The sequence below is a fragment of the Melospiza melodia genome, chromosome 5 (genome assembly GCF_035770615.1).
Source record: "Melospiza melodia melodia isolate bMelMel2 chromosome 5, bMelMel2.pri, whole genome shotgun sequence".
Classification (NCBI taxonomy): Eukaryota; Metazoa; Chordata; class Aves; order Passeriformes; family Passerellidae; genus Melospiza; species Melospiza melodia.
In genome coordinates this window covers 17,560,863-17,588,274 of record NC_086198.1, presented here as the reverse complement: position 1 = coordinate 17,588,274, position 27,412 = coordinate 17,560,863, and the positions used below count along the sequence as shown (strand labels likewise).

At 41.3% G+C, this 27,412-nt stretch overlaps 1 protein-coding gene across 4 annotated transcripts in view; it reads right to left on the bottom strand.

Annotated features, from left to right (window-relative positions):
* Positions 1 to 16,744: 16,744 nt before the first annotated feature.
* The window catches only part of NPNT (nephronectin), a 48,881-nt gene continuing 38,213 nt past the window's right edge, over positions 16,745 to 27,412 (bottom strand). For all 4 annotated transcript variants that reach the window (XM_063156449.1, XM_063156451.1, XM_063156450.1 and 1 more), the window contains 4 exons: positions 24,262 to 24,357; positions 23,762 to 23,860; positions 20,031 to 20,287; positions 16,745 to 18,670 (listed from right to left, as the gene is read on the bottom strand). In XM_063156449.1, coding sequence (XP_063012519.1) covers positions 18,575 to 18,670; positions 20,031 to 20,287; positions 23,762 to 23,860; positions 24,262 to 24,357 — 548 coding nt within the window. In that variant the 3' untranslated portion in view covers positions 16,745 to 18,574. The remainder of the gene's footprint in view (positions 18,671 to 20,030; positions 20,288 to 23,761; positions 23,861 to 24,261; positions 24,358 to 27,412) is intronic.

The following is a 27,412-nucleotide window of genomic DNA, read 5'->3' as shown; positions in this document are numbered from 1 at the left end:
CTAAGAGAGGAGCTCGTAACCTTTGCTCATGTCAAACTCTCCAAAACTATAAATTAAATTCCAGAGGAATCATGCTGTAAGTATGTTTTGTGTATCAATGCACACGTACTTAATACATTTTAGAAGTGTTTTTTTCCCCTCCCTTTTCTATTTTTTTTTACCAACTGGCTCTGGGGGATTCTTTTGGGAGCTTTTTTAATATTCATCATGGAACTTGGGAAACTGTAGTATTTCTGATACATAAGTGCATCCACTGTATTGTTTTTCTTGTTTGCAGTCAAGAAGTAACAATTATCCAAGCATATTTTTGGAATACTTAGAAGAAAAACAGTATTTGGACCAAAAGCCATTATTTTTTGTAGCTTTTACAGGTGACATACTAAGGAAGTTGAAGTTACATTGTTGTCATCGAGGTGATTAAATTTTGGAACGCTCATGTCAGTGAAAACAAAGGAGTGTGCAGAAGACAGAGATGCTGAGTAGAATAGATGTTCTGCTCAAATTTGTCCATTGCTCAATGAAATCCATTCAGCAAATGCTCAGTCTCTAACCCTGGCTCTTTGTTAAGGCTGTCCTTCACACTCCCAGTTTTAATTTGTGTGTGAACATAGGCTGTCATTGCCTGCCTCCTTCCCCTGCCCCATTTTCCAGCTACATGGAAGACAACCTTCATTTTAATAGGTAAGAACAGGAATTTAGGGAGCAGTTTCCCAAAGAGGGCATGTCTGGGAACCTGGACTGCCTAGTCACCAGGTTGTGGCTGAGCTGGCTCGTGCTGGTGATTCCTGGGTTGCTGACATAAGTGAAACCCCAGAGCTGTGAAGGGAGAGACCCTTGCTGATGCTGACACATTGGCTCACATTGGAGCATCCTGTGGCAGGATTTGTTTTGCTGGAGGCTGGAATTCACATGTGTGCTGTAGGTGGCATTCATATATTCTGTTTTGACAGAATCAGTGTGTGGGAAGCTCTTTGTGCTTGCAGGCTGCATTATCAAGGTACAATGATTTATGATCATACATGGAGGGATCATTTGAGCTGTGAAGGTTTTCTCTGGGGAAATCTCAGATAGCAAGGTAAATGAATGCTTTCTGCGGAGATTAATTATACAAAATTATGCTTAATTTTGTATAATTAGGAATATTTTGCTGTAGCTTAATCAAAAAATCCAGTCTTCAGTCTCCAAGTGGACCTCTTTAGATATCAGTAGGACTGGAAATATTGGCAGTGGGACTTACAGTCAGGTATTACTGGAAGAGTTTGAACTTCAGACCCATTCAGAGGGGAAAGAAGGGCTATGGAAAATCAGGAGACCCGCAAAGTCAAATAAAATATTTGTGTAGGCTTTTAGAATGTACTGTCAGCATGCAAGGGTGGTTTTTTTACCATTAAAAAAAAGTAGAAACTCTACTCTTTCTTCAGAATTTAGATTACTTCCAGGTAACAGACAGCTCCCTACATGCTAGTTGTTAACCACAGACAACTTTGTGTGTACAGAGAACAAAGGGAATAATGTCAAGTGTTGCTGAACTAATTTGTTATCCAGAAACTCTCCACTAGCGCAAGTCTGGAATGCATCCGTTCCCCCAGTATTGGGCTTGTGTAATTATTTGTTTAAGAGGTATTCTTGTGTTTACTGCCTTTCCTGGAGCTGGTGTTTGCTTTGCAGAGCCCCCCAGGTAGGTCTGGCCTCTTTGGGAAGTCCAAGGCTCAGTCAGGCATAAATGAGGGACACGTCTCATTAGTGAGCCCACAGCTCGGGTTCTCGGAAGGCATTCAAAGCATGACGTGCAGAACACTTCATGCCACAGAAAAGATTATCAGATACACATTTATGTCTCATGGGCAGGTGTTTTAGTGTCCTGTGGCATACTCATGACATAAGGGTATCCTGAGAAATGAGCAGTTTAAAATGAAGCAGAAATGTGCATTATAGAATGTAGCAGATTCCATACAGAAACTGACATTACAGAATGCAGGAGATTCTCTCTTTGGATTTCTTTGCCCCCTTTTTCAGCTCTCAGCTATGCCGATTGTTATTCACCAGAAGCAGCACTGATGTTGATTGTGTTGGTTTTTCATGCCCAGGGTTTTTGGTTTTAGCCAACTTTTATACCCTGCTGTTTCCCTTAATGTCTTTAGGATTTGTGTACAGCTATGGAGCAAGACTTCAGTGTCTTCCAGTGCAATCACTCAGCTTGGAGCTGAAAGGCTGGGTGTTAACTAGAATTCTGGAGGATGCAAGTGTCCATTTTTCCCCTGTGACACAGATTCTGTTTCGTGCCAGCCAGTTATTATCTCTCTTCTCTTTATGTCACCTCCAAGGGTATAAAAATGCTGTTTTCACTCAGCCCATGATCACACCCATTTATTTACAGTTAAAATTACACACAGGAAATTTAGCATTAATGCAGCAAGCTGAGTATCATGCTTAGAGTAGTAGCTTAGACAGCTGCTCAAACAGTGCAGTAAATCTGATAGTCCTACTCAGCAAAGATCATAATGCATTTTTAGCTGGGGACCAAGCTGGGTACTTTTCTTGTTAAAAGCAGTCAAGAGCAGTAATGTAGATTTGGACACAGAAGAAAAGTAAAATGAAGCAATTCAGGCTGGGTATTTATTGGATGTGTTTCATACCCTGTGTCTTTTATTAGGAATCATGTTGAGTAAGAAACAGTCACTTTTAGGAGGAAAGCTTTGAGTCTGATCTGCCCCTGAATAAATACTAAGGCAATAGTGAAGCTTATAGTAAAGAACATTGTTTTAGCCAGAATCCTCTACACTGAACTGAAGGAGGAAACTTGACTGTGTGCTCCAATGTTTGATTTGTTGTGTGTCCACATCCTTAACACAGTGATAGAAGTCATGTTTGTTCTGCATGTCTTCTCTGTGCTGTTAGGACTTGATTTTCTGTCACTGCTCTGATATGCTGCTGTTCCTGCAATGAATTCTCCTATTGTTGCCCCCCTTCTTTGTTTTCTGGGGTTGTTATTTTTGCCATTTCGAGGTGCATGCTTTGATGGCATTTCTTGGATGCGTTTCAGGGAGTGTAACCCAGTGCAAATCAGTGGGATGATATGATAATCTGGCATTTGATAGCACAATTTTACCAGAGCAGAGTGTGAAATTTTACCAGACTGGGCATTAAGGAGCAATGTTGTTGCAGATTGCTGGCTTTAGTGTGGTGTTTATCCTGGCTGACTCGAGGGCTGTTTCAGCTCTCAGGTGTCCATGTGCAGTACTGCAAACAGGAATCCTCTGGAACGGGGGTTCCTCTGGAGCACCTTCCCTCAAGGCTCAGGGAATGAAAGCTGTGGACAAAGCACAGCTCTTCACATAACAATGCTCACTGTTGTTAACCTGAATTTATGGGAGGAAGATTTGACTTGTGTTACCAGGTGTCCAAGGTGTTAACCCTCCTCCCTTTTCATGCTGCAGAAGGAATATCGTAGGTGTATTTTTTAAAAAGAACCATGTCTGAAGTCTGTTGGACAGGGCTTTTTTGTAATCTGAGAACATTGTAAGGCAATTTCAAAAAGCAGCAACATTTTTAAAGCAGTTTGGGGGATGAGGCTCTGCCACTGAGCTGGGCAAATGTCTGAGGCAGAGAGGGTGTTGTTCATTGTGTGCTACAGACACTGTGCCATGAAGAGGACTGATAGCCCACAGGGTGTATCAGTGGCAGCTTTGTGATGAGCTCATATATTCAAAGGACAGAAGCTGGGAAACTGCTTACAGTGACTGACAGGCATTTAAACCGCCTTTGTCTGTGTTTAAAACATTCTTAATTAAATTAACATTGTCCTAATGAGAGACTGCAGTGCTGTCTAGGGAGCAGCCGTGCTGCCCTGGTGAGTGGTGTCAGTGTCAAGTGAGGTGTGGGTGGGTGCTGGCCGCCTGATTTACCAAAAAAGAAAACAACTGATTTGCTCAGCTTTTGCTTCAGTTGGGCATTAGGGTGGGAGCACAATGATAAGTACATTTCCTTTGCACTTCTGCCTCTACTTTCTTATGGAAAAACACACTCACTCTGCTGGTAGCAAGGAGGCAGCACAGAGTAGAATTATGTGAAAGCAAAACTGAGTTCAATTTGACTGAAAGAAAGACAGGATGTAGTGGTTTAATCAAATAGAGAGCTTTGCTGTCGGAGATTGAGTTACTCCACACTAGGAAATACTTTGAGTTGTTTTATTTTTTAATCTTTGACATGGGTGGTCAAGAAGTGGAGCTCTATCCAGCTGTGTCACTGCTGTGTCAGATACATGGTTTCAGTTTCACTTAAGAATTGCCTCTTGCTTCTTTAATATACTTTTTTTTTGTCTCTTGCTTCTTTAAAATATATTTTTATACTTGTTTTCAGGATTTTTGTTTCCTGGATTGTTGTTTTCTCTTGAAAAAGGAGTTGTCAAAACTGACAACTTTTCCTAATTTATGAAATGTTTTCTGTGTAGGGCATAACTTCCCCATTAAATGTTTTTTACTTCCCCACGAAATGTTTTTTAGGAAACTGTCTTCATCAATTACAGCAAAACAAGAAAAACTGCATCTTTCTCTAAACTGAAAGAGTCAAAGTGGACACCAGCTCTATGAACTCAGGGAAGAGCTCTCTTAAAACTGAAAAAATGTGTCTGGTTTGTCTTTTGCCAGAAATCTATTTAGAAGACTGCCAATGCACATACTGCAAGGGTGGGAGGAAAATGCTGCAGCCTCCTCTGTGATGTTGGGTTAGCAGCCTGGTGCTCTGCCATTGCACTGCCCTTGTCTGCTGGAGGTGTGAAATAACTCTCTGAGCAGAAGAATGGAAATTAATAGGTGATAAATTTATTTTGACACAGATGAGTTGTGTTATTCAGAGGAGGAAAATTGCAGGCATAATGCATTCAGGAAATATAGTGAAGCAGTCAAAACTCAGAAGTTTGTGAAGCATATTTAGATGTCAGCATCTCTGACAAGTTTCAATAGCTCATACTGTTACTGAAAATTTAAAAGGGCAAGTTTTTCCTAAACTGTCTGGAGGTTTGTTGGACATATTGGGGTCAGGACTCAGAGTTAACTAGATTTAATGAGTCTGTTCTAGCTTGGCAGTGCAGACAGCAGTAGCTGCACTGACAGTGAAATGCTGCAGATTGACACAAGCTGTGCAGAAAGAGTCCAAGCAAGATAAACTCACATCATCTTTTCATGCACGTGCTGCTGTGTGTCCTCAGGTGTAAATTCCTGCTTTGGGTTAACAGCATGACTCCCCTTTCATTATGGACTTAATTGGACAACCAAGATGTTTTGAAGAACGTGTAGCCCTCTGAATTATAAACATCTTTTTGCCAAATAAAATGTACAGCAGTTACATTTCAGAGAACATCATTGCACTTTATCAGGCCACATGTTCATTCCAGGCCAAACACTATGAAAACTGTGAAAACTTAGGGGTTCCTTTGGAGAAAAGATCATTCAGTGTGGCCCAGACCTTCACTGGCAAAATGATAACAAAAATAAATATTGATAATATTGCTATTGAAGATATATCAATTTTTAAAGGGGGAAAAGTGATTTTTAAGGAAGATATTCAGGAACAGAACATGAAGATATTCATAGGACAGAATTCTTAAAATGGATCTCTTTCTGTTTTGGGGGTGAGTGACTGATGGTGTTTCTCTCACCTTCCCCAATCCACCTTCTCCTCAGTTACAATCACTTAACTTTTCATGGAGGAGTTTGGTGTGACAGCTTTTGTTCAGCTAAAGCTTTGCTCACAGCAATTCCTATAAGAAATATTGATTTCTTTTTGTCTACTGCTGTGAGTCAAAGTATCTCAGATTTAGAGAGGATCCCTTCTTTTCTGTGTCAGAGAGAATAGCTGAAGGAAAATCTTGCTTGCATTCTGAAATATGACATAATTTAGCCTGTGAAATGTTGGATGTCATGTTTCCTCACATATTATATGGCAATCCTCAGGTGCTCAAGAGACCTCCCACTAGGCCATGAGGGGAGGGAGTATTTGTCTTGCACATTGACCTTGGCAGGGCCTAAAGTGAAACTCTTACACTCAGGAGAAAAACAATTCTATAATGCTGAACGAAAAGAGCTCCAAGTGCTGTCAGCAGGCTATGCTGAATTTATCTGAGTGAGGTTTCCTTTGGATGATGGCAGTCAGGGCAGTACTGCAAGAGTCAAGTCTTTTATTTTTTTTAATAATCTTTTCCCAGAAAAAATACCCTAAAGAGATGAGAAGACTCCTTTGGGGCTTTTGTGTGTTAAAGCAAATAGCATAATAGGTGGGATTCCCATGGCAAAAAACCTCCTTGTTCATATGGCATGTAGTGGAAGATCTCTCATGGATCGCAGTGTCACAGTATAAAAGTATTAATTATTGTAGCATCACCTGTTTGGGCACTGCTGACTTTCCAAAAGCAATCTTTCTCTCAGAGTGGCACAGGATTTTCTCCATCAATTCCTTAGTTGTTTTCCAGCCTGAGAGCCCAGTGCCTTCTCTCCTGCCCCTTTGTGGCACCACTTTTGCAGCAGCCCAAAGGTGGTGTGGAGTGCACCGTGACCCATGGCTGGCACTGGGCATTCAGAGCATGCTGCTGCTAACAGAGATGAATGGCACGGTGGGAAGAGCAGCCTGCAGGCATTGCTAGGAGCCAGTAACCCAGGGCTGCTGTCAGCCTCTGGCAGGGTGTCAAAACATCCCAGCACTGCCATGCTGGAAGCCTGGTTGCCTGGCTACTCATCGCACAGTCTGTAGCTTCTGTTATTTTATACAGTAGGGTTGGTGATACAGTTTACTTCTTTTTTTTTTTTTTTAAATATAAAATGACACTGTGTAGTGGAAATCTGGGACATGTAGAATTTTCCCAGCAAAGAGACAGTGGTGGTGGTTTACCATGATGTGGATGTTATTTATCACTTATTTCTTGATCATTTTTTCTTCTCTTTGTGGCAGTCCCTGCATGTAAGAGCAGCATCAACAGTGGTGAAGTGAGAGAGAAGATTGATTAGCCAGGAGAGATCAAAAGAGCTGCAGGACTCAAATTTGGCCACGTGATTAAAGCACAATCTGAACTGAACAAAGACATTTTGGGTAGTCTCCAAGAGGAGGAGCTCCAAATTAGGTAAAACAAACCTCCTGGCTGAAGGTCAGGAAAAGTTCTGCAGCGTGATCCCTCCATCCCCTGTTTACATCAGGAACCCTGCAGGTGCCAGGCACAGAAGAGGGGATCACTGGGGCTTGGAAAGCACCCCAGGCAAGGCTCAGGGCAGATGCTGTTTTGGAGGAGTTCTGCCAGAGAGGGGGAATAGGTAGGATGTGCATTTAGGCCATGAAACTTTGCTTTCTGTGACTTTTGGCTTAGAGCAGGGTGGGTGTGTGTATGCACTCCTCATGGTACTTTTACCTAGCTCATGTTGTTTCATTGAACCCTTTTTAAATGTCAGGAGACTGAAAGCTTTTGTTATGACAAGCAGAGCCTGACAAACTGCTGAGGATTTGCACCTGTGGAATGGGGAGAACCTGGCACTGGGGGAGGTCTTTCCTTCTTATGCAGTGCCTGCTGGCCCAGAAACCCCTGGGAGAGGTTTGGGAGGTCCTGTTTTCCAGCCCTGACCAGCCTTGGCAATACTTCTCAAGTGACCCTTCTTACATGTGTTTCCTGGATGCATAAATAGGTATATACTTTTTCATATATATATACATGAAATATAAGCCTCATTCCCCCTATATAAATAAAGGTGTAATATTGGAGTTGAATGCCTGCTAAAAGCACGTTCAACTTGTTGGCTGTTGCACTTCACTGTAGCTTCTTCAGAGGAGGTGGAAAGTTGATTTTATTTTTTTAATTTCCAGTGTCTGTGAGAACAAATAAAGAGTCTATAAACATAGATGAATCACTGGATTTATTGCAAGAAATAATGACTGGGAAAAAAAAAAGATTCTTTTTTTTTTCATGGAATTTGGCTCTTTTTCATTGAAGTCTTTTTTCCTGTTTGCCTTCTGAAACTAGGTATAAGTTATTGATGACCTTTTGTTTGTTGTTTTCTAGGTAGAAGTTGTTGATAACCTTTTCTTTGTTGTTTTCTTATCCAGCAATTATTGGCATTTGGCTTTAGGGAGCTCTGGAACCCACCACCTTTATTTCCCCTTAACTTTGACATGGAAGAAACAAAGTAAATTTTGTGATGCTGACATACATGAGAATTGAATATAATTTCTGACTAAATGAATGATGCTGGAATTCATGGGCCAGAATATCAGCTGCTGACCAAACAGCATGGTTTGAACTAAAACCTTTATTACTGATTTGCTGCCAGCTGAATTGCTGTGACTGTGCTTTCCTAGAGCAGCAGCAACAGTCAGCTTTAGTTGTGCTGTCTCTGAGTGTGAATGGAGGTGATGTGGGTGGGCTGTACTGATGGGTGAAGCTCTGACCTGCAATTATCTCACAGTGTCTTGTGCCATCACCTCCCTGGGACAGAGGGGGGGACACTGAGTAGAGGGAAAAGAGCATTAACATGCAAGGGAAAAAAAATTAATTTCAAGATCTGGCATTACAGGTTGTGGGAGTCATTGTGTGTCTGTAAGTTGGGTTTTGACTTGAAAGAGGGTTTTGTCTGAGGGTGTGCTGGCAGGAGCAGGGGCGGGCAGTGTGACAAGATGCAAACCAGAACCCTGAGGGGCTGCTCCAGAGCTGGCCACATCTTGTGGCCTCACAAACAATGCCGAGGGCAGCAGCAAGGGTGGCACATGGCTCAGGCAGGTACAGGACATGGCAAGAGGCAATCCCTTCTTCATAAGGGCATGTTGTGCTGCCTTTTCTCTTGCCTCAGAAATGCTGATTTCAGCATTAGGAGATGGCCAGAAGGCTGGAACATGTAAAAGGATGGAAAAAGAGAAATGGGATCAAGAGCTGGGAGTAAAAGGTTGATTGCTTGGGAGTGCTCTCCCCCAGCATGGACCATGGGCAAGCAGAAATAAATTGTGGGTATGAATAGAAACTAGATACTTACTGAGCAGTTTAATTGAGGGTTCAGACGATGAAATCAGGAAAAAGAGATATTTGTCCTAATTTAAATCTTTGTTTATATTTACATAGACTTAGAAAAAATGTTCTGCATTTTATACCAGAGAACAAATACAGAGGAGAGAGAACAGCTAAGTGCTCTGTGTCTCTGCCTGCTATTTTAACAAGAGGTCTTCATGCTGATGTGGGTTTGTATCATCATTTGCTGAGGATTCTGTGCTTTTTAAAAAATTACTAGCTAGGTCACAAACTCATTTTACCTGTCATCTCCTGGATGAAGGAAACAGTATGGTTGTAGAAATGATTGTTAAATGGCTGGTGTTGGTGCCCCTTGCTCAATTCAAAATATTAATCTTACTTTTTTAGGGTATTGAGAGTGTTATTACATGGATGGGCTACAGTTCTTCACTTGGGTTTGGTTCACAAGATTTTTGTTGAAACACTGGCAAAAGATACAAGTTTTTGTTTTCTTTTTTTAGTATACAGAAATCCCAAGTTGCAACATTCAGGACATGACTTTTTGATGGAGTCTTAGGGCAGGAACTAAGTTGGTTTCCTGCCAGATCTGAGCTGCTGCCTGGGGAAAATAAGCAATAGAGGAAAGGCTACAAAGAGAATATTTTTTTCTTTTGACAGCTGGCTAATCTATCTGAATTTGGAAGGCCATAGTCAGAAGGCATAGAAGGAATAGCCAAGTGTGTTTTAGAGAATGCCCTGCTGCTTTATGGCTATTAGGAAAATACCACAGGAATGAATTTTTAAAAATAGCTCAGCATTACAGGCACAAGGGGTGTGACTGTGGCTGCAGGAAAATGTTCTAGCTTCTTTTTTCCTAAAGTCAAAAAAATCCTGTTTGCTTAATATTTATCTCGAGAAGTAAATTGGCCTCTCGTGCCAGAGAAAACAGTGCTTGGGTTCAGCAAGTCCTGAGGCAAAGAAACTTTATTATTGTTTGGGCAGGATCTGGAAAACGCTGCCAGGTGCAGTGCTTGATACCTAACTTGAATGTTCCTTGTGGATGGGGAGGCCTAAACTTGAAAGTATGCAGCTGAGGAGAGAGGCTTTGATAGCCTGCTTTTCATCAACAGCTCAGGACCACAGCAGCAGCAGAGAGCTGGGAGATGGAGAGAAAAAAGTTGAGGTCTTGGAACAAACTGGAGGGTAAAGTGCTTTTGGAGAAACTCTGAAAGCTTTGTGAAGAGGAGGAGGAGAAGTTAGTGCGGGGGATGAAGGTGGGAAGCTGTACCCCCCCATGGTGTGCTGTGGTGGGCACATACACAAAGCACACACACACGTTTACCATGGACAAGATAAGAAACACTCCAGCTCTGAGTTCACAGCCCTGGCTGCTTGATCAAGGACTTGGTCCTGCTGGGAAGCAGCACCAGTGCCCACTGATCTGCTGGCAGTGCAGGGTACCCCCAGCACCCCAGCTCCTTCCTGGGCCGGCCCTGGCACTGTAAACTCAGGCGCTGGTGCTTCATGGACTGCCCAGCTGGGATCTCAGAGGCAAATGGGAATTCTTCCAGTGACATTTGCGGAGACTTGGTTTGAAGCTGCTCACACCTGTAGGCCCCAGCCCTCACTGAAGCTGGGGCAGTAGTGGCAGCATTGGGTCCTGCCAAGAGCCAGAGCCTCACTGGGGCTGGCAGGGAGCAGCACAACCTCTGCACCAGCCCAAAGCATTCAAATGACTGGAGCTTGAGGAGGCATTTTACAGGCAAGAGTGTTCAGGTATAGTGTTCATACAATTGCTGGCAGCTCTGTTGAAGAGCTTTTGATACGTGGATGTCACTGTGGGCTACACCAGAAGCTCTGCAGCAAAGTAGTAGTGTCCTGAAATATGAGGCTGCAAGAGCTCTGCCTTTGTCTTGTCCTCATGCTGTCCTGGTTTGTGTTGGTGCAAATGCAGTGTTTAAAAGTCTTTGAACATTGGTAGCTTTGTTTAATTGAAGACTCTACTCTGGAGCCCTTACAGTGGTCTGCACATGAGACAGGAATGACAGGTTGTACCTAGGCAGGAAGAAAAACAGCTTGGTGCACAGTAGAATGTGATAGGGAAGGGAGGGATGTTGCATTTAAGTTCTTTGATGTTCATTTTCAGATAAAGGAGAAATAGGATTTTAAGCAATATTTCTTACTTTGAGTAAAAACTCCATTTACAGCATCCACTTTGAACTTCTGCTTGGATGTTTGTTTCTGGAGAACATGCAGTGAGTTTCCCAATGGTTTGGCAAGGGACAGGGGCCTGTTAAAAATTAACTAGAAGCTGAAATAATCCCCATACAAATAGCCCAGGGAGCGTGGTGAATTCATCAGTGTCTGATGTACTTGATTGTCTCACGACTGCCCAAGTTCCTTTGTAATATGTTTTGGGTTTCTTGGCCCTGAGATGCCCTGCCCAGCAGTTTCTTCAGGAGAGAATGTCAGATGCATTTCTTTGAGCAGCATTTTAATGTCTCATCTGACTCTGTGGTGAAAAAGGGATGAGTGAAAAAGGTCCAGGCTTCTGGAAGTCAAAGACCTGTTAAAAAAAGTTTCTCCCTTTCAATAATGCTGGATAACAGAAGCCTTTAAATGTGCGACTGCTTTGAATTAGCTGCAGTTGCAGGTTAGGCTGTCTGACCTGAGTATCTGTGGCTGGTGCCAAGAGGACAGTGTGTGGCAGGAGAATTTGTGAGTTCAATGAATGGCACTTACCTGCTCTGGGTGCACCATACCAGCATTTGCTCACTTCTCTGATCTGTCCTGTGGGTGAGTTTACTCACCTTTCTTACAGCAGTATGAAAAAGGGTGTGGGGAGGTACACAGAGAAAATTTCTACTCATCCTTGAATGTGTTCAGGGAGCTCACAAGCAGCCTGATCCCCTCAGCTGAAAGGCTGGTGGGCAAGGCTTGAGACCACTGCAGGAGCCTGTGCCTGTTCTGCTGCAGCTCTGTGCAGTTCCCTTATGAGTGCAAGATGTTTCTCTTCCCCAAATAGAGCTGTTGCCACTGAAACATGAAGCAGGGGTTGTGTGTATTGAGTGTCAGGACAGAGCCATCATTCCAAGGATATTTTTAATAGCAAGGTTTGAAAATCCCCCTCACATAATATTTTGCATGCTGCAGGATTACTTTGGAGTTGCTGTTGGCAGCCTCACATGGTTTGGAGATGCTGTGTTCCCAGGCTGCTCCAGGCACACTGGCTGCTGGAAAACTCACAAGTCTTTGTCAGTTCAGGGCCAGAAATGGAGTCCAGTTATTTTGCAGTTGTGCAAATTGCAGGATTTCTTGCATTCCCCATTTGTGCCTCCTGTAGTTTCAAGCATAGCTGCTTCTTGAAGCGTCACAGTTCCGATCTGTCTGCTGCATTCTCAGCATATTTTCTTATTTGGGGGAGTTTGTGTGGTTTGTTACCTGCAGACTCTGACCCAGTTGCAGAACATGGGGTTTCAGCTGGAGCAGCAAGTGCAGTGAGTAGTACAGAATGGTGAGGGTCTCTCTTTAGGAAGGAAGCAAACTTCCATGTCAGGGAGGGAAAAGCTCCTTTCCTTCATTAGGGCACATGAAAGTTTGAATTTGCCCAGTGTCTTTTTAGTAGCCTAGCTGATACCTCTGGCAAAACCTGAGAGAAAAATGAAGAGTTCCACACATTAGGGACCACCTGGTCCCAGCCAGGCACAGAGAGGAGTAGTCATCCTTTGTGTTTGCTGCAATGCCAAGCACACCCTTTGGACAAAGTGGTACCCTGGGAGGGGATGGCTGAATGAAAGATGAAGAACAGAGTTATGAAGAACTTGTGTGAGAGGCTGTGGGCTGGAGCTCTGTGGCCAAGCTGTAGCTGAATCCTTACAATTCCTGTCTAGCTCTCCAACTGCCAGTGCAATCTGATCAAAGGCCATGTGGTGATGGAGGCATTCCTTGCTGTACCATGTACTTTCTCTGCCTTTTTTTTTTTGTATTAATGTGGTGTTTCTTCAAGCAGTCACATACCTTTATTTGGCAAGCAAATTACTCTGAAAAAACCTGGCAGAGCAGCTCACAGTGAATTTCACAGTGAGTGTGCCAGGGCTGTTTGCTAATACACAGATGAGCTGCCAGAATGCCAAGGTCTCCTCACCCCCCCACAAAACTGCCTGATGTACCTTGAGAGTAATTATACATCACTCATTTCTAAGAGGCAACCTTCAGTAACAGAGCTCACCCAACTGTAATATCTTTAAAATCAAGACAGAACCTGCATATGGCAGGAGAGTGACTGAACTGCTCACAGTTTAATGGTCTCTCTAATGAAACAGGGGTTCCTGGTTCCTATGTGAATTGATGTGCACCATAGAGTTTTTAGTGAAATTTATTACTAGAGAGCAGTTCCAGTGGCTTCAAACCCTGTGTATTCATGAATGGCTAAAGGATTCCCCTACAGTATTAGCGAGAATCATGGAAGAATTTTGGAGAGAACACTCAGCATTGGGACATGGAAACTTTGAAGTGCTCCAACAACTTTGGTCCTCCAAGTGATCCAGGAAGCTCAGGTAAGATGCCAACATTTTTTGAGCCAACTCAGAACTTCAGAGGAATGGAAGTCAAAGTATCTTCCTTAGACACCCCTCTGAATCCTCTTAATCAAATTTCTTGCACTTATTTTTCTAATTTAAAATGTAACAGGCACTGCTCACCACTCATTTGCATTTAGCTCTCTACTTACATTGTGCTGGATGTCAGGATGATCTTTGCTGAGGATTCTGGTGGTGTCATCACCAGCTGAGGTGGCACACATTACATGAGCTCCCAAATGAGGAGCTCTTGCTTTTGTGCTAGACTTGAACCCAGGGGTGTGAGAATCAAAGTCAATTTTCATTGGAAGGCTTTTTTTTCTGTTCTTTGCAGTTCAAAGACACTGGTACTGGAGTGTATGCATTCCACAGTAATCCTGCTTCACACATAAGGAATTCTGTCTTGAGCCATTCTGACAGAGAAAAAAATCTGCTGAGTCCACTTCTATAATTTTTTTACCTAAAATGGGGGCAGCACAAAAGGCAAGTGAAAAGGTGATGTGGTCCCCTGTTTCTGTGGTATCAAAACAGTGATGGTGTCTTCCTGAAGAGTGTCAATCTCGAATTTTAGCACTGGTGTAGCATATAAATGCAGTAAAATCCTTCTCTGAGTACACATTATACTTTGTCTTTACAGGTGTTTGGCAAACTCAAAATGAATATATCAAGAGTATTCAGGATAAGAGTCTGAAACAAGAACATGGGCTGCTGAAATGCACAGCAAGCTAAAACTGGGGAGAAAATGAGATAGAGGACTAATCCTGCCCTGAAAAGAAGGTAAAAATTCAAAGTATTAAGTTAAAAAAAGTCTGGGAAAGAGCTGTAGTAACTCATGGTCAGAGGAAAGCAGGATTTGGCTGTGTCACAGAGAGAAGCATCCTTATCCCGTGTGCCAGATGGATCTTGGCTTCCTTGCTCAAACACTGACCACAGGTTTGGAAGAGGTCACACAAGTGCACAAGGAGAATTGGTAAGAGCAGAGCCACTAGAGTGTGATTTTATTCATAATGGACTTACAGTCCTGAAAGCTTACATGGGGCTGCTTTCTGAAATCTAGAGGTGGTTCAGTCTGTGCTGTTGAAAACTTGTCTTTATGCTCTCTGACGGTCTTTGGCCTGTTGGCATTTTAAACAATGGAGCATTACAGACATTCCAAATGCAATTCCTCATGTATCCCTAGGTCTGCTTGGTGCAGTAGGTGGGGTCTGAGAAAGTAATCTCCTCAAGCTTTGAAAGTTAATGCAGAGATCTTTCAAATCATTACTGAAACTCACCGCTAAAATGTTCTGCATTTCTTTCTGAAGTTGCAGGTAGGTTTACACCAATGCATTTCCAACTTCTTTTCCTGTTTTTAACTGATGTGGAAAATCTGAAGTCATGAAATGCTCTGTGACTATAGGATGTCAGAATAAAACAGCAGGTAAGGAAGTGTTTTAAACACCAGGAAAACTTCAATAATTTGCCGTTTGAGAGATAGATCTATATAAACAAAAATTTGCATAGTATTTAACTAGACCTCACTTGCTTATTAATAACTCTGTATGTGTAACCTTTACAATTACAATTTTAAAGACAGCTATAGTTTCTTGTAACAAATTTTTAAAGGCAGAATAAACAGCTTTCAAGGTGAGTGTCACAAAAAATGCATTCCTGAAATCAAGAGACTTTGGATCAAGCTATCTTTCTGATAAATACTGTGCTTCCTTTGTAAGGGGAAATAACTTCTAAATAGAGAGACCTTGGCACATGAGTTGGAGGCAGCTGCTACTGTGGCAGATTTTCTCCAGCAGAACAGAGCTGGATGATGAAGGCTGCTGTCATAAATGTTCTTCTGTTCAGTGTTGTCTTCTTATGACTACCTGAGTCTTATGAGGGCAGTTATTGTAATCTCCAACTGTGGTAAAAGCAATGTTGACCTCCAAGCCTCAGGTAATTTATTGAAGGAAACCTAAGGAAGCTTTTCTTCAGAATGAATTGGCTTCACTAAAATCACTCACTAGTGATTTAATGGCATGGCTCTGATGAGAGATGAGGGCACTGTACAGAATGGAATCTAGAACTAAAAATCTTGTCTTGGTTGCTTTCATTCTGATGATTGTGATGTCAGCAAATTCATAAATGCACCTGCCACTGGTCCCAGTACCTGTCATTTATAAAGAATCTTATTTTCATTCTCTTTGTTGAATATGTCTTAAGAACATTCAATTATAAACTGGCAAGAGGCTAAATATTTGATAATTTTTTTCATGTTAATTTAGCGTAATTTCTTCTGCTTGCTTAAGTATCTAAGCAGGAATTTCTATTACCTATTTACTAAATCCAAAACTATAATCTACTTCATAGGAGGACCTCAGGCCATATTTTCATCCCTTTCTTGAGGCTCATATGGAAAGGGCAGTCCTGGCTGAGCTCTGTGGCTGGGGGGAGCTGCCTAAAAAGCACCTGGAGAGCAAGAACTGGAGAAGGATCCTCACAGCAGAACCTCTGAGTGACCTCACCTTGTCTACCCAAAAGATGGAGAGAAGGCACCACACAGAGTTTGGAGGTGAGTTATCTACAGCCACAGCAGCTCCCACAGAGCTCAAAGCCACTGCTGAACTCCTGCCTTGTCCAGCAGCTGTCACAAGGCTCTACAAGTCCCTGTTTTATTGCAGCAATGAAATGCATCCATAAAACAGAGACCTGAATCCTCCCCTGTCACCTGAGTACTTGTTGCTATCTTCCTTCTGAATTAATCCAGATTCTGGGTTCTAGGAACCATTTGTAAAAATGGCAAAAAACCCCTGATAGGAGTTGCATTTTAAGCAGGGAATCTTAATCTCAGGAACCTGTAGTAGTATGATGAACCAGACTAAAATTTGTTAATCTTATATTCCTTGGCATCTAAGAGCAGTTTGTGCTGGTTGAATCAGAGTGAGGAATTATGGTAGCTGCTCCTTCTTGTAAAATGGACATCTAATACTGCAGAAGCTCTTAAATTACCTGTGAGACTGCTCTTTAAGTTAGGTTGAAAATTGCCATTCCTCCTTCTGAATAATAAATACAGTGCTCTCTTCATATTAGAGTGAAATGTATTTTGATTTTTAAAACTGGTAAATAAGACCTATTTCACTCTGGGATTGTCATCTTTTGTTTCATTTCACCGCAATGAAAACTGAGACTTTCTGTCTAAAAATGAAAACAAGATTCCTCATTAGTAGCAAGTAACAGTCTCTTTTACTGATTACTTTAAAATAAGGACAAGGTATTTCAACTATTCACAGATATTTCTGACATATCACAAAATAACATAAGAGAAAAAGATCATAATCATATTCAAAGCAAAATAGTTTAAAATTTAATGTTTACAAACACATTGCTTTTTTTCTTTTCAGAATATTTGCTGATACAGTTTTGCAGGAGAATTTCTGTTTGACATACATTTCTGCTCTACACACCGTATTTTGTCCTAGGGGATGAATGGGAAAAAATATTTTCAGACTTGTACTTTGTCAGGAACAGGGATTTGGAATATAACCTCTAATGGGCCTGCAAATTTGTGTCTGTGAACTTGGCACAAGACTGAACATGCTATGCAGCTGACATTTATTTTACACCATATTTAAGTATTCAGAAGAACTGAGGTTGACTTCTTATATATGGATTTTTTGAAGCTTTAAGGCTGCATCACTAACAACATTTTACCAACCTCTTGCCATTTTCCTAAATGCTACAATTACTTTGTCAATTTTAGAATTGCTAGCAGTGATCATGATGCCCACTTAAAAAATTCCAAACCAAACAGAAGAATTCCCTGGGAAACTGCACAGCACATGCATGATACCTAACTATAAAATCAGTCCAGAGTTTTGATAAATACTCACTTCCCACTCGAGCTAACAGTTGTTCTAAAGACTAAAATGCTTGTTATATACAGAAGTTTGGGCAGAGTATGGACATTTGCCAAAGAGCACTGGAGGCATTTCAGGTCTGAATGGTTTGTACAGCGTTAACACAGCTGCCCCTTTTCTTCACGTGGGCTTGTGCCACCTGTGGGAGGAATCATTCCTGGCACTGTCAACGGGCTCAACCTTACAAGACCTAAGTTCATCTGCTCCTGGCTGCTTCAGCTGAACCAGGAGCTCCTTGCAGGACTGAGAGCCCTTCAGGGCTTGCTTGTGAGCTCTGTGCAAACTTGCAGAGCTTTTTCAGATGCCAGTTTCCATCAGGTGAGCATTTGGTCTTTTGCCTTCAGGACGTTACAACATGAAAAACTGCACCAGCACTTTTCAATGAGCACCATTAACTGACTTTGATAATTTGGCATGACCAGCAGTATTGAAGAAGATGCTGAACTCCTGTCTTGTACAAAAACAAAGTACAGCTGCCAGTTACCCTGCAACTACAGTCTGTAAATACTAAAAAACATAAATATGTCAACCATACACATATACACAAAACACAGCAGTAGCAATATTACAGGATGCAATGCCTACTCTCTCTAACTGGTTTTGGTTAATACAGATGCAACAGCAAAATAAATGCTATTTCATATATGAGAACCTTTCTTCAAAGGTCAGTGGCAGTAAGCCATAGCTCAGGTCCAGGCTTTCATTAATTCAATCTGTGACTCACACAAATTAATCAATGAAAGACAGTAGTATGGGATGATAATGGCTGTCAGTTAACACAAACTGTGAGATAGAGCTTTCTTTTGCTACCATTTGTAATTAATTCTCCCTTTTTCACAAGTGCTCTTTCTGTTAGCACTCACCAGACTTAGCAGGGAACAAAGCTATTACATACAATATATGATTTAGGGGTAAGGATTAATAGAAAGAACCAGCCTGAGATTGCATTTCCTCAGTCCTGGGAGGTGCTCTCCGTGTATTTAAGAGAAATTTCCATGAGATTGCACTTAGCAGACCACTAAGAAGTTGCTGCTCTCCCACTTTTTCTTCTTTTCCATGCAGTTCTGCTTCAAAGTTGTGTAGGAATTGCATGAGAAGGGCAAGAGGAGATGACTGCTGGTTCATTGTCTTGGCTAATGCTCTTCAGAGCAGCGTCCTCTCCTCAAGACCACATCATCTAGTCCAATATCCCCAGTTCTTCCTCTCCCTTTCTCACCTCTGAAAATAACCTAGAAAGAGAAATAGAACAATTTGAGTGGGGTATGAAAAAAAATTACACAGAAATAATTCATTAAAAAGTGTGATGAAAGATTATGGTCTTCATTCAAATTTTCCTCAGGTCTCCAGTAGGCCCCTCCAAAATCACTACCATTTAGTTACTTTTGGGTTTTAATTAGCTAGACAATAAAACTTCCACATTTCTTCCTAATTTCCCTCTGGCAGAGGCCTTCTCTGGTTACTTAAGAGGGTAAGTATCTGATCTTAGGATGAGTGTTCCAGTGGCTCAGGTCAGCAGCCCTGGGTGCCCATGCTGACAGCTACTGCCAGGGGGGCAGGAGAGGCAAGGGACAGTGCAAAGGGGGACTGCCAGAAGTGAGAAATTTAGGGGGGAAAAAAGGGTAAGCATATTGCAGCTATACTGTTCACCTGTTACAAATGTCCTCATTCTCAGTCCAACATTCATTGACAGCTAACAAAGTCAGGTGTCTTTGCTACTGTTGCTGAGGTAAATCTAGAAAATTATCTGCAGTAAGTACAGCCTTAATATTCATTTTAGAGGTAGACACTTGTGTCTGTCTTGCAGCCTGCTCCCATCATGAACTTTAGATGTATGAGCTTTTCAGAGCACCTGATATTTAAGTCAAACAGGCCCTGAAATATCCAAGCCACTTCTTCAGATCTGAAATAAAAACTGCCTTCAGAGGTTGAAGAATAACATAGAGCTTTTGATACCAGTTTAATCACACAATGTTTCTAAAATTTCCAGGTATTAAAAGATTCTCCATGGCACTTCAGGCACCTTCTTTTCATTGCACTAAACCATTTTGTGTTATGGGCATTGTTAGGTCATCATTCACCTCCTCAGCCTGATCAGCTGCAGGCATGCTAAAGGGCATAAAACCATCTGTGATTGCACTTGTAATCTCCCTGCATTACCAAAAATTACTTACTTTCAGTATCTTTGCCCTGGTTTAGCCAGTTACCAATCTACAGGGGATTATTCTTCCTATTTCATGGCACTGTATTATTCAAAACATTGCTCATGAGGAATCTTGATACAGGCATTTTTTAAAATTCTCTATAGAGTATGCCTCTGTCCATGAGGCTGTTCTTTCCTAGGTGGTGATTCCCTTAAGAGTAGCCTATACTATATTTCTATAGCTAGGATTTCTTTTTTGTATACATAAAACTAATTTTAAAAAATGCACAATAACTCTCATCTGTACTGTGATTCCATTGGCAGAGACCAAAGCAGTAAAACAGAGTAAAACTGAACCCACAAGTTGAACACTGCAGTGCTGCACCATTTAAAGACCCTCAGCTTTTCCATGCACAAACCCAAACAGCAACACAAGGATCAGTACTCACACTCTTGATGCCTGCTCCTGGTAAGGTTATGTGCGTCTGTCTCCAGCCATGGCCCCCATTTCTCCCCCAGACAGCTGGGCCATGAGCACCAGTTCTCCTCACAAAGACTTGCAGGGCACCAGAGTGCAGCCCAGGCACTTTATGCCTGAAGGACAGGCACAAATCTCCAGCCTGAGCCAAGTGGCCCAAGGGCAGGATAAGATGTGCCACTCTTCCTTCTTTCCCTTTGGGATCAGAGATGGTCAGGTACTGTCCCCCTGCAGTGGAAAGAGCAGTTAGCTGGGTGTTTGTTTGGTGCTTTTAACACTATTAGGTTGCAGGACCGAACTCACAATAGTTATTAAAAATAAATAAAGGTAAAACAAGGTCCAGAGAGTGCAAAATAAGGCATATAGAACCAGAACCAGTGCATCTTCCCCCTACAGGGTTAGATTTAAAGTGCTGCTCTTCTCTACATTAGTACCAGGCTGGGTGTTGCCCATCAAATTTCTTTTTGACAAAGTAAATAACACTACCCTCTCCAAAAAACTTCATGTATTCCATCATTTCTGACAACCCCCTGGTCACTGCATGATTTTAAACCCACAGTGACATTAAAACACTCTGCAAATTCATGCACCTTTCAAGCTGCAACGTTTTGCTGTTGGACAGATAACAGAGACCAGAATAGATGCTATCATGGTATCATGCTATCAGACCAGAATTGAGCTATGGCTCTGTCCCTTTCCTTTAGTTTGGGAACTGTGTTAACAGGGTAAATCTCAAAGCATATCCATTTGCAACCGTGATAGCCTCTTTTATTCAACTGTAATTTAAACTCTAAATCTGGTAGATAGAGAAAGCAAGAAGCAACAATGATTTCCTCATGGCTGTTAACCCCAAATTCCAACAGTAGGAACTTGTCAGTGAACATACATACTCAATTCCAAACCCTATTATTATCTCTTATCATGTATGAAGTAAAGGAGCCTTCCAGAAAACACTCAGAACATGAGAAGCTAAGGATCTCAGGTATCCATTAAACCTAGAAAGAAAAAAGGCACCTTTCACACCTACACTCAGAACTACATTAAATGAGATTTCACATCCTGGAGAAAACCCAGACCTGTATGAATTGTTTGTACTTTTCATTAAAACTTTTGCAAGGTGGGTGAAACCTTTAAAATCTAAATATAACCTAAGGGAAAAAGGTTCAAAAAAATTAAAAAAAAAAAAAAAACAAAACAAAACAAAACCAAAACCAAAAACCTTATCTTACACTGAATCTAAGAATATATTTTTTTTTATGGGATCAGATTTTATGTATTTTTTAATCAAAAAATGCCACCTCTATCTTAAGTTCATTAAGAAAGTGGCATTTTTAGGCTCCTTACTTAAAACAAAAGATTTAGAAATATTGGGGGTTTGTAAGATTGTTGATGTACACAGTTAAACAGGATAGAAAAATATTTTTAATTGTATCCCTGTAACTACTCAAACAGATCATTATTTTTTGATAGCTTCTCCTTGAAAGTCACAATGTTTTCCCTTGAAAAGCTGTAAAATTTAATTACCAGCTACCACAGCTTGTCACACACTTAAAAGGAAAGCCAACCTTGTCTCCAATTCACCACTTCTGCATAAGTTTTTAAGTTCTTCGGTCTGAATGAGATTTAACAAAGCAAAGTATTATGCTGCTGTCTGGGGCCCTAGATCAACATTTAGCCATGAAGTGGATCCATTTGTCCCAATGGATCCTTTGTCCAAGGATCTGTTAAAGCCTTTTGGTGGGAATTATCTCAGGGAGGTTTTTTGGTGGTTTTTTTTGGTTTTTTTTTTAATGCACTGCTTTTGCAGCAAGGTCACTAATTGCTAAAATAAGCATAACAGAGTTTAAATAACTGTACCTGTTTGCTGAAGATACAATTATACCACTCTGAAAGTACTGACTTATTAAGTGCATCATTTTCAGATAGCTACTGTGGCTGAAGTCAATCAATAGGAAACAGATTTAGGTAAGCACAAAGCAAACATAGCTGTAGGCAAGCCCCTGCAGGAAAAGGCCCCTCAGATCAGCATTTTCTGCGTGCAAGATAAGCTCACAATGCTTCAGCACAGCACCTTTCAAAATGCAGATTCTGATAAACCAACATATAGCAAACTTTGCAAGGTGAAAGCAAGCAGTCAGGAACAAGCTGTGAAAATAAATCCTCCCAGCAAGGTATTCCAGACTGGAGGGGGTGGGTGGATGGGTGGGTGACTTCAAGGGACTAGTTTTAACAGGTTATGTCAACAGTAGCAGAACATACACAGGAAATAAAAAGCTGAGCTTGTCCCTGACTACTGGGAAGCAATGCAGGGAAAAAGTCTGACAAAAAAGAGCCAGTTAAAAAATCACAGTTCTGGAATTTAGTATATATAAATAACAGTTTTTGAGTACAGATAATGAATATGCTTTGAGTGACTGACTTAGAAAAAATGGATTTTTAAATCTGTTGTTTCATAAAGGCATGAATTACATGTAATTTTTTTTTTTTTCAGTGCCACTCTGCAGGCAGGAGTCAGCTGCCTGTTTTCTCATCGGCAGGAGGAAGGAGCTCTGCTCTCCCAGTCAATTCCCAGGGCTTTTCAAGTGTCACAAGGAGCTCCTGAAGTACCAGAGCAGCCTCCTTGGGGGACCCCTGCCCAGGCAGTGAAGGCAGCACTTCCACTGAGCCAGGCCAACAGCCTGGAAAGGTGCCAGGTCACCTGCTGCGGGGGCAAATGACAATCCCTTCAGTGGCCAGGGTGCTGCATGAGGAAAATGGCCCTCAGTGCCCTCACCCTGCCTCATCCTACCGTGGCCACTGTCCCGCCTGAGAGCGCTTTCCTTCCGCCCATGCCGTGAGCTCTGCGCGCTCCAAAGGGGCCGCAGTAATCCCGTCATTGCGGGAGCCAGGGATGTGTGTCTAATGTGTGTCTAATCCCGGCACTGCTCTGGGGGAAGGGCAGCAGGCAAGGGCAGCAGCCTCGCAGCGCCACACCAAAATCAACAGGGGACAAAACACATCCACATCGTGGGACAGCAGGGCTGGGGACAGGGAAGGGCTCTTCCTGCGGCTGAGCACCAGCGCTGATGCCAGCCTCCTGTCCTGCCAGCACCTACTACACACTGCCCTCTGACCTTTGGGGTAATGTCACTTTTTATCATCCCCAACAGTCCCTTCTTCAGAAGCCTCCGTGTTTCAGCATTTCACTCGTCTGCCTTCCAGTTACTTGACATTTTTCCTATATAGAGATTGATTTTATCAAATTCTACTCTAAGCTACAGCAATCTGCAAGGTTATACTAGAACATTTTATCTGCAGCAAAACAAAGACTATTTCCAGTACCTTCTATAATTTTGCTAGTGATAGGGAAATAATTATGTTTGAAAAACAAGCTTTGTTTCACCATAAATAAAAGTTATTCTCTAGTCCACAATTTTTCAGATTCCTTTAAGACAAACTTTTACTGACTATATTTACTACTCCTTCACAGAGATTCCTACTTTAAAGATGTCAGCTATGATAAGAGTGTAAATTTTCAATTGCTCTTTCGCATTGGGAATCCTCAATTTTGCTTTTTACACACAGAAGAGGCATCAGTGTGAAATATACCCCAGAACTAAAGGGAACAGAAGCTGTGTGATCTGTCCTCAAGCAGAACTGTCATCAACCTCAAGCCTTGGTGGCTCTTCAACTGCAGGGTGTGATTGTACACAGAGCACTTACCTGAAACATCTCTCACTGGTTCCCAGTGCACGTCATCATCTTTGTCCTTGATCCATCCACACAGTCCACTGTCAAAATCACAGCTGTGCACCAGCACACCTGGCAGAACAGAGCAGGAGGTCACAAAATAAACCCAGAAATTATTCAGATTGTTTTGGTTTTCAATTTCCCATGTGGCTGACTAGCCAGTGACTAGCAACTAAGTATGAAAATTAAGTGTAGAAGGAGCCCTAGGAAAAGAATCTACAAAAATACTAAAACAATAAAAAGGACCTTTGTATTATTAATAATTCATGCCATATTTGTGGTGAATTTTTTTAGGAAATAAAAGTGTAATAAAGTGTAAATAATAAAAGTGTAAGGGTTGGTTTTACATGATTTTATAAAGCATAGATTAAAAGAGGGGCATAAGATAAAAGAGTCCTGAAAAATGCATTAACCACCAAGAAATCTCCAAAAATCATAAACCCTAGGTCCTAAATAGGAGACATGGTCTTTACCTGGGTCATCATTTGCTTCAAATTCATCAGCTGTAATCCCTCGTTCAATTTCAAGTATTTCAAACAGATTATTGCTCACTCCAGGCTGGCGCGGAACTGTGAGAAAAAATCAATGAGATAAGGAAGTAGGTCACTAACTTATCTCTAACAAAAACCAGCAGAGCAGCCCTGGGCATCGTGCTTTTCCTGGAGATTTCAATACATTTAATTATATTCAACACAAAGTCTCATAAACTTTATGCCTACGTGATTTATGATTTGTGGTGTAACATTTACCTAAGCACTGTAAAAGGTGATTCCAAATCTCTTAAAGGCTCTTTGAATGAAAGCTCCTTTTTAACCAGGGGGGAAAGCTTTACCCTTGAAGCACATTATTCCTCTCCAAATGCATTTTCAGAGACAATGGTTTCTCAATGAAATAAAGCCACATGAAAGTCCTCACACAAGCCTTCCCCAGACATTTACAGGAGAACCTCGACAGGAGGCAGCAGCACTTGGAAGAGGCCCCACGAGCACTTAACCTTTGAAAGACAGCTGAAGGTACATCCATCAATCTGCAAAGGATTAGAGCTCCCAAAACAATTATCAGGGTTGTACTGGGAGCTGGGAAGGAGGAGCTCTAGTGGAAGCTGGAATTCAACTGTAATTATACTTTTTGCTTTCCAGCACAGCCTGTGCTTCAGCTGCTGTTCCCAGCTGGAGGAGAAGACACAGCTCTCAGTGATTAAGGGGCCCAGAGGTAATTAGACAACCTGAAATTTATGAGCTATCTGTGGGAGTGATGGCAGCCAAAGTCAGGTGGCTACAAAGACTCCCACGTATTTCTGAAAATGCTGTGCCAGTTTGAGTAAGTTTCAAGCACATTTCTTGCCTGATGGACAGCTGTCAGCCAGAGATAAACAGATTGCACTGAATAGAGCTGTCTTGGAAAATTCCTCTTTTAGAGGTAGGTCTAATGCATAATTCATAACAGTAGTAATGTGTTTCAGACATGTCCTCAGGTTTTATAGGCACCTCTGACACCTAAGGTATTTGTAAGCGTCTTATCTATTAAAAACTTGGCATGTTTTCCATTTGCAGTGCTAAAATAACTATTAATGTCTCTATAGAACAAGTGAGAACAAGAAGAATTAAGATAACTGAAAGGACTCTTGTTTTCAGAAAATCAAATCCATGGTTAAGAAGGAACCTCTTTTGCACTAGGTCAACATGAAAATAGCACTGTTACAAGAGCTCCTCTAAAGCCAAAAGATAGAAAAGGAAAAAAAAATCTTGAAATTAGGACAAAATAAGCAAACTCCAATGTATATTTAAAGTACTATTCTAGACTAGAGGTCTTGAATAAAAATTTTATATAACAAAAACAAATAGTGAAAAAGCTCAAAATGTGTAGTAAGCCGATGAACTCCCAAATATAATAGTCATTATTTGAATCACTAGGTCTTCCTTTTTTTTTGTTTTCTTTTTAGTCCTTTGCAGATTTTTGATTATGTATATTTGCAGTCTGGGATATTAATGCTCAAAACAGCTTCAGATTTAAGGCTGGGTATTAGAGGACTGTTAATTTTTAAAGATACCTTGATTGTAAATAGCATTTTTGCTGCCTTGTTTCACCTGGGCTGTTTTGCTTTAAAACCTTGAGCTTTAACATGAAAGAAGAAAATTCATAAATGTGCACAGTCCCCACAGCCTAGGCCAACAATTGCCTTGCAAAACATCTATGCACAAATATTATATAAATCCATTGTTCACCCTGAATTATGCAGGTGGGGCAGTTGAACCAGCACATCTATGCTGCACACCCCGGGAGCACCACCTTGCCTTTCCTCACCTCAGACTGCGCCAAGGGAAGAAGATACTGTTTGTTTTCTGTGCTGTGGAGAACAAATCAGCTTCAGAACTTCTGAGCACAGCACAGCAAGCACCAAAGGCTCAGACCACAGGTTCACAGGCAGGTAATGACAAGGTTTTAAATGAGCACTGTGGCAAAGAGCATGAAGGAAACTCTCTGCCATGCTTGAAGGTTTGTAGGATACTCAGGGGTCACAGTTTTAAGGTACATGTTCCTGCACACTCTCTTCCCAGTCTGTCACAGTCCTTGTTTATGGAAAATACTGCAAAAAATATTAGGAACTTATCTTGTAAACTACTTCAGTTTACTTCTTCAAGTACCACTTCTAATGCATTGATGTTTTCTATAAGCCTGAGTTACATCTGTGCACACACACAAGAATTCTCCAAACTGAAGCTGACGTATCTGCCAACAAATAAAGATCTGCATTTTTTTTTTCCCAAAAATTCCCTGAGAGTCCCTTTCCACGCACTTTTTTAACTAACTTCTAGAAGAATGTGTTGTAGTGCTTTAATAGAGTCACTTCAGTGCTTGGACCTAATTACAGGAATGTGCACTCAATTTGAAACAAGGGTTGCCATAAGAGATGCAGGACTCTAAATATGACCCACATGTACACTTCTTTTTGCCATGACAACCAATAGGTTCAGTGGTGATCGTGGGAGAAAGTATTTGGTACAATTATTTTCTGTAAGCTTTCCAAGCCCTTTCTGTGTACTTTATATAGCGTATCAGTGTGCTTTTCACTTAACTTCAATGGTTTGATAAAGCTTGTTAAATAGAAACTTGGCTTCTTTTACTTGAAGAATTTTATAACCTCTGAGTGAGCCAGTACAACCACACTGCCACATTCTCAAAGTTCATGAGCTAACTTCTTCATAGATGCACAAATCTGGGGGGAATATTAAATAACTGTAATTATTAAATAATAAATAAGAGTGATTTCTTTTGGGCTTTTTTAACCTTTGGGAAAGCAATACAGCTTTTTTTTATTAACTTGCTAATTTCTGAGATTGGGAGTATAAGAAAGTACATGTATATATATCAGCTTGTTTGCAATAAACAAATAATTGCTGTTTTGGCGTTACAAAACCAAGACCTTGACTGCAACTTCATGTAATATTAACAGTAACTGTTATTACTATTAATAATGCAGTTCTCTGGCTTACAGAAAAAATCTGATTTTGCTCTGTAAGTACAATTCCACTCCACACAGTACTCATGACTAAGCTTCCCATTCACTAAGAACAACAACAAAAAAGGACAAAGATTTTTTGACGGAATAGTTACGACTGAAAG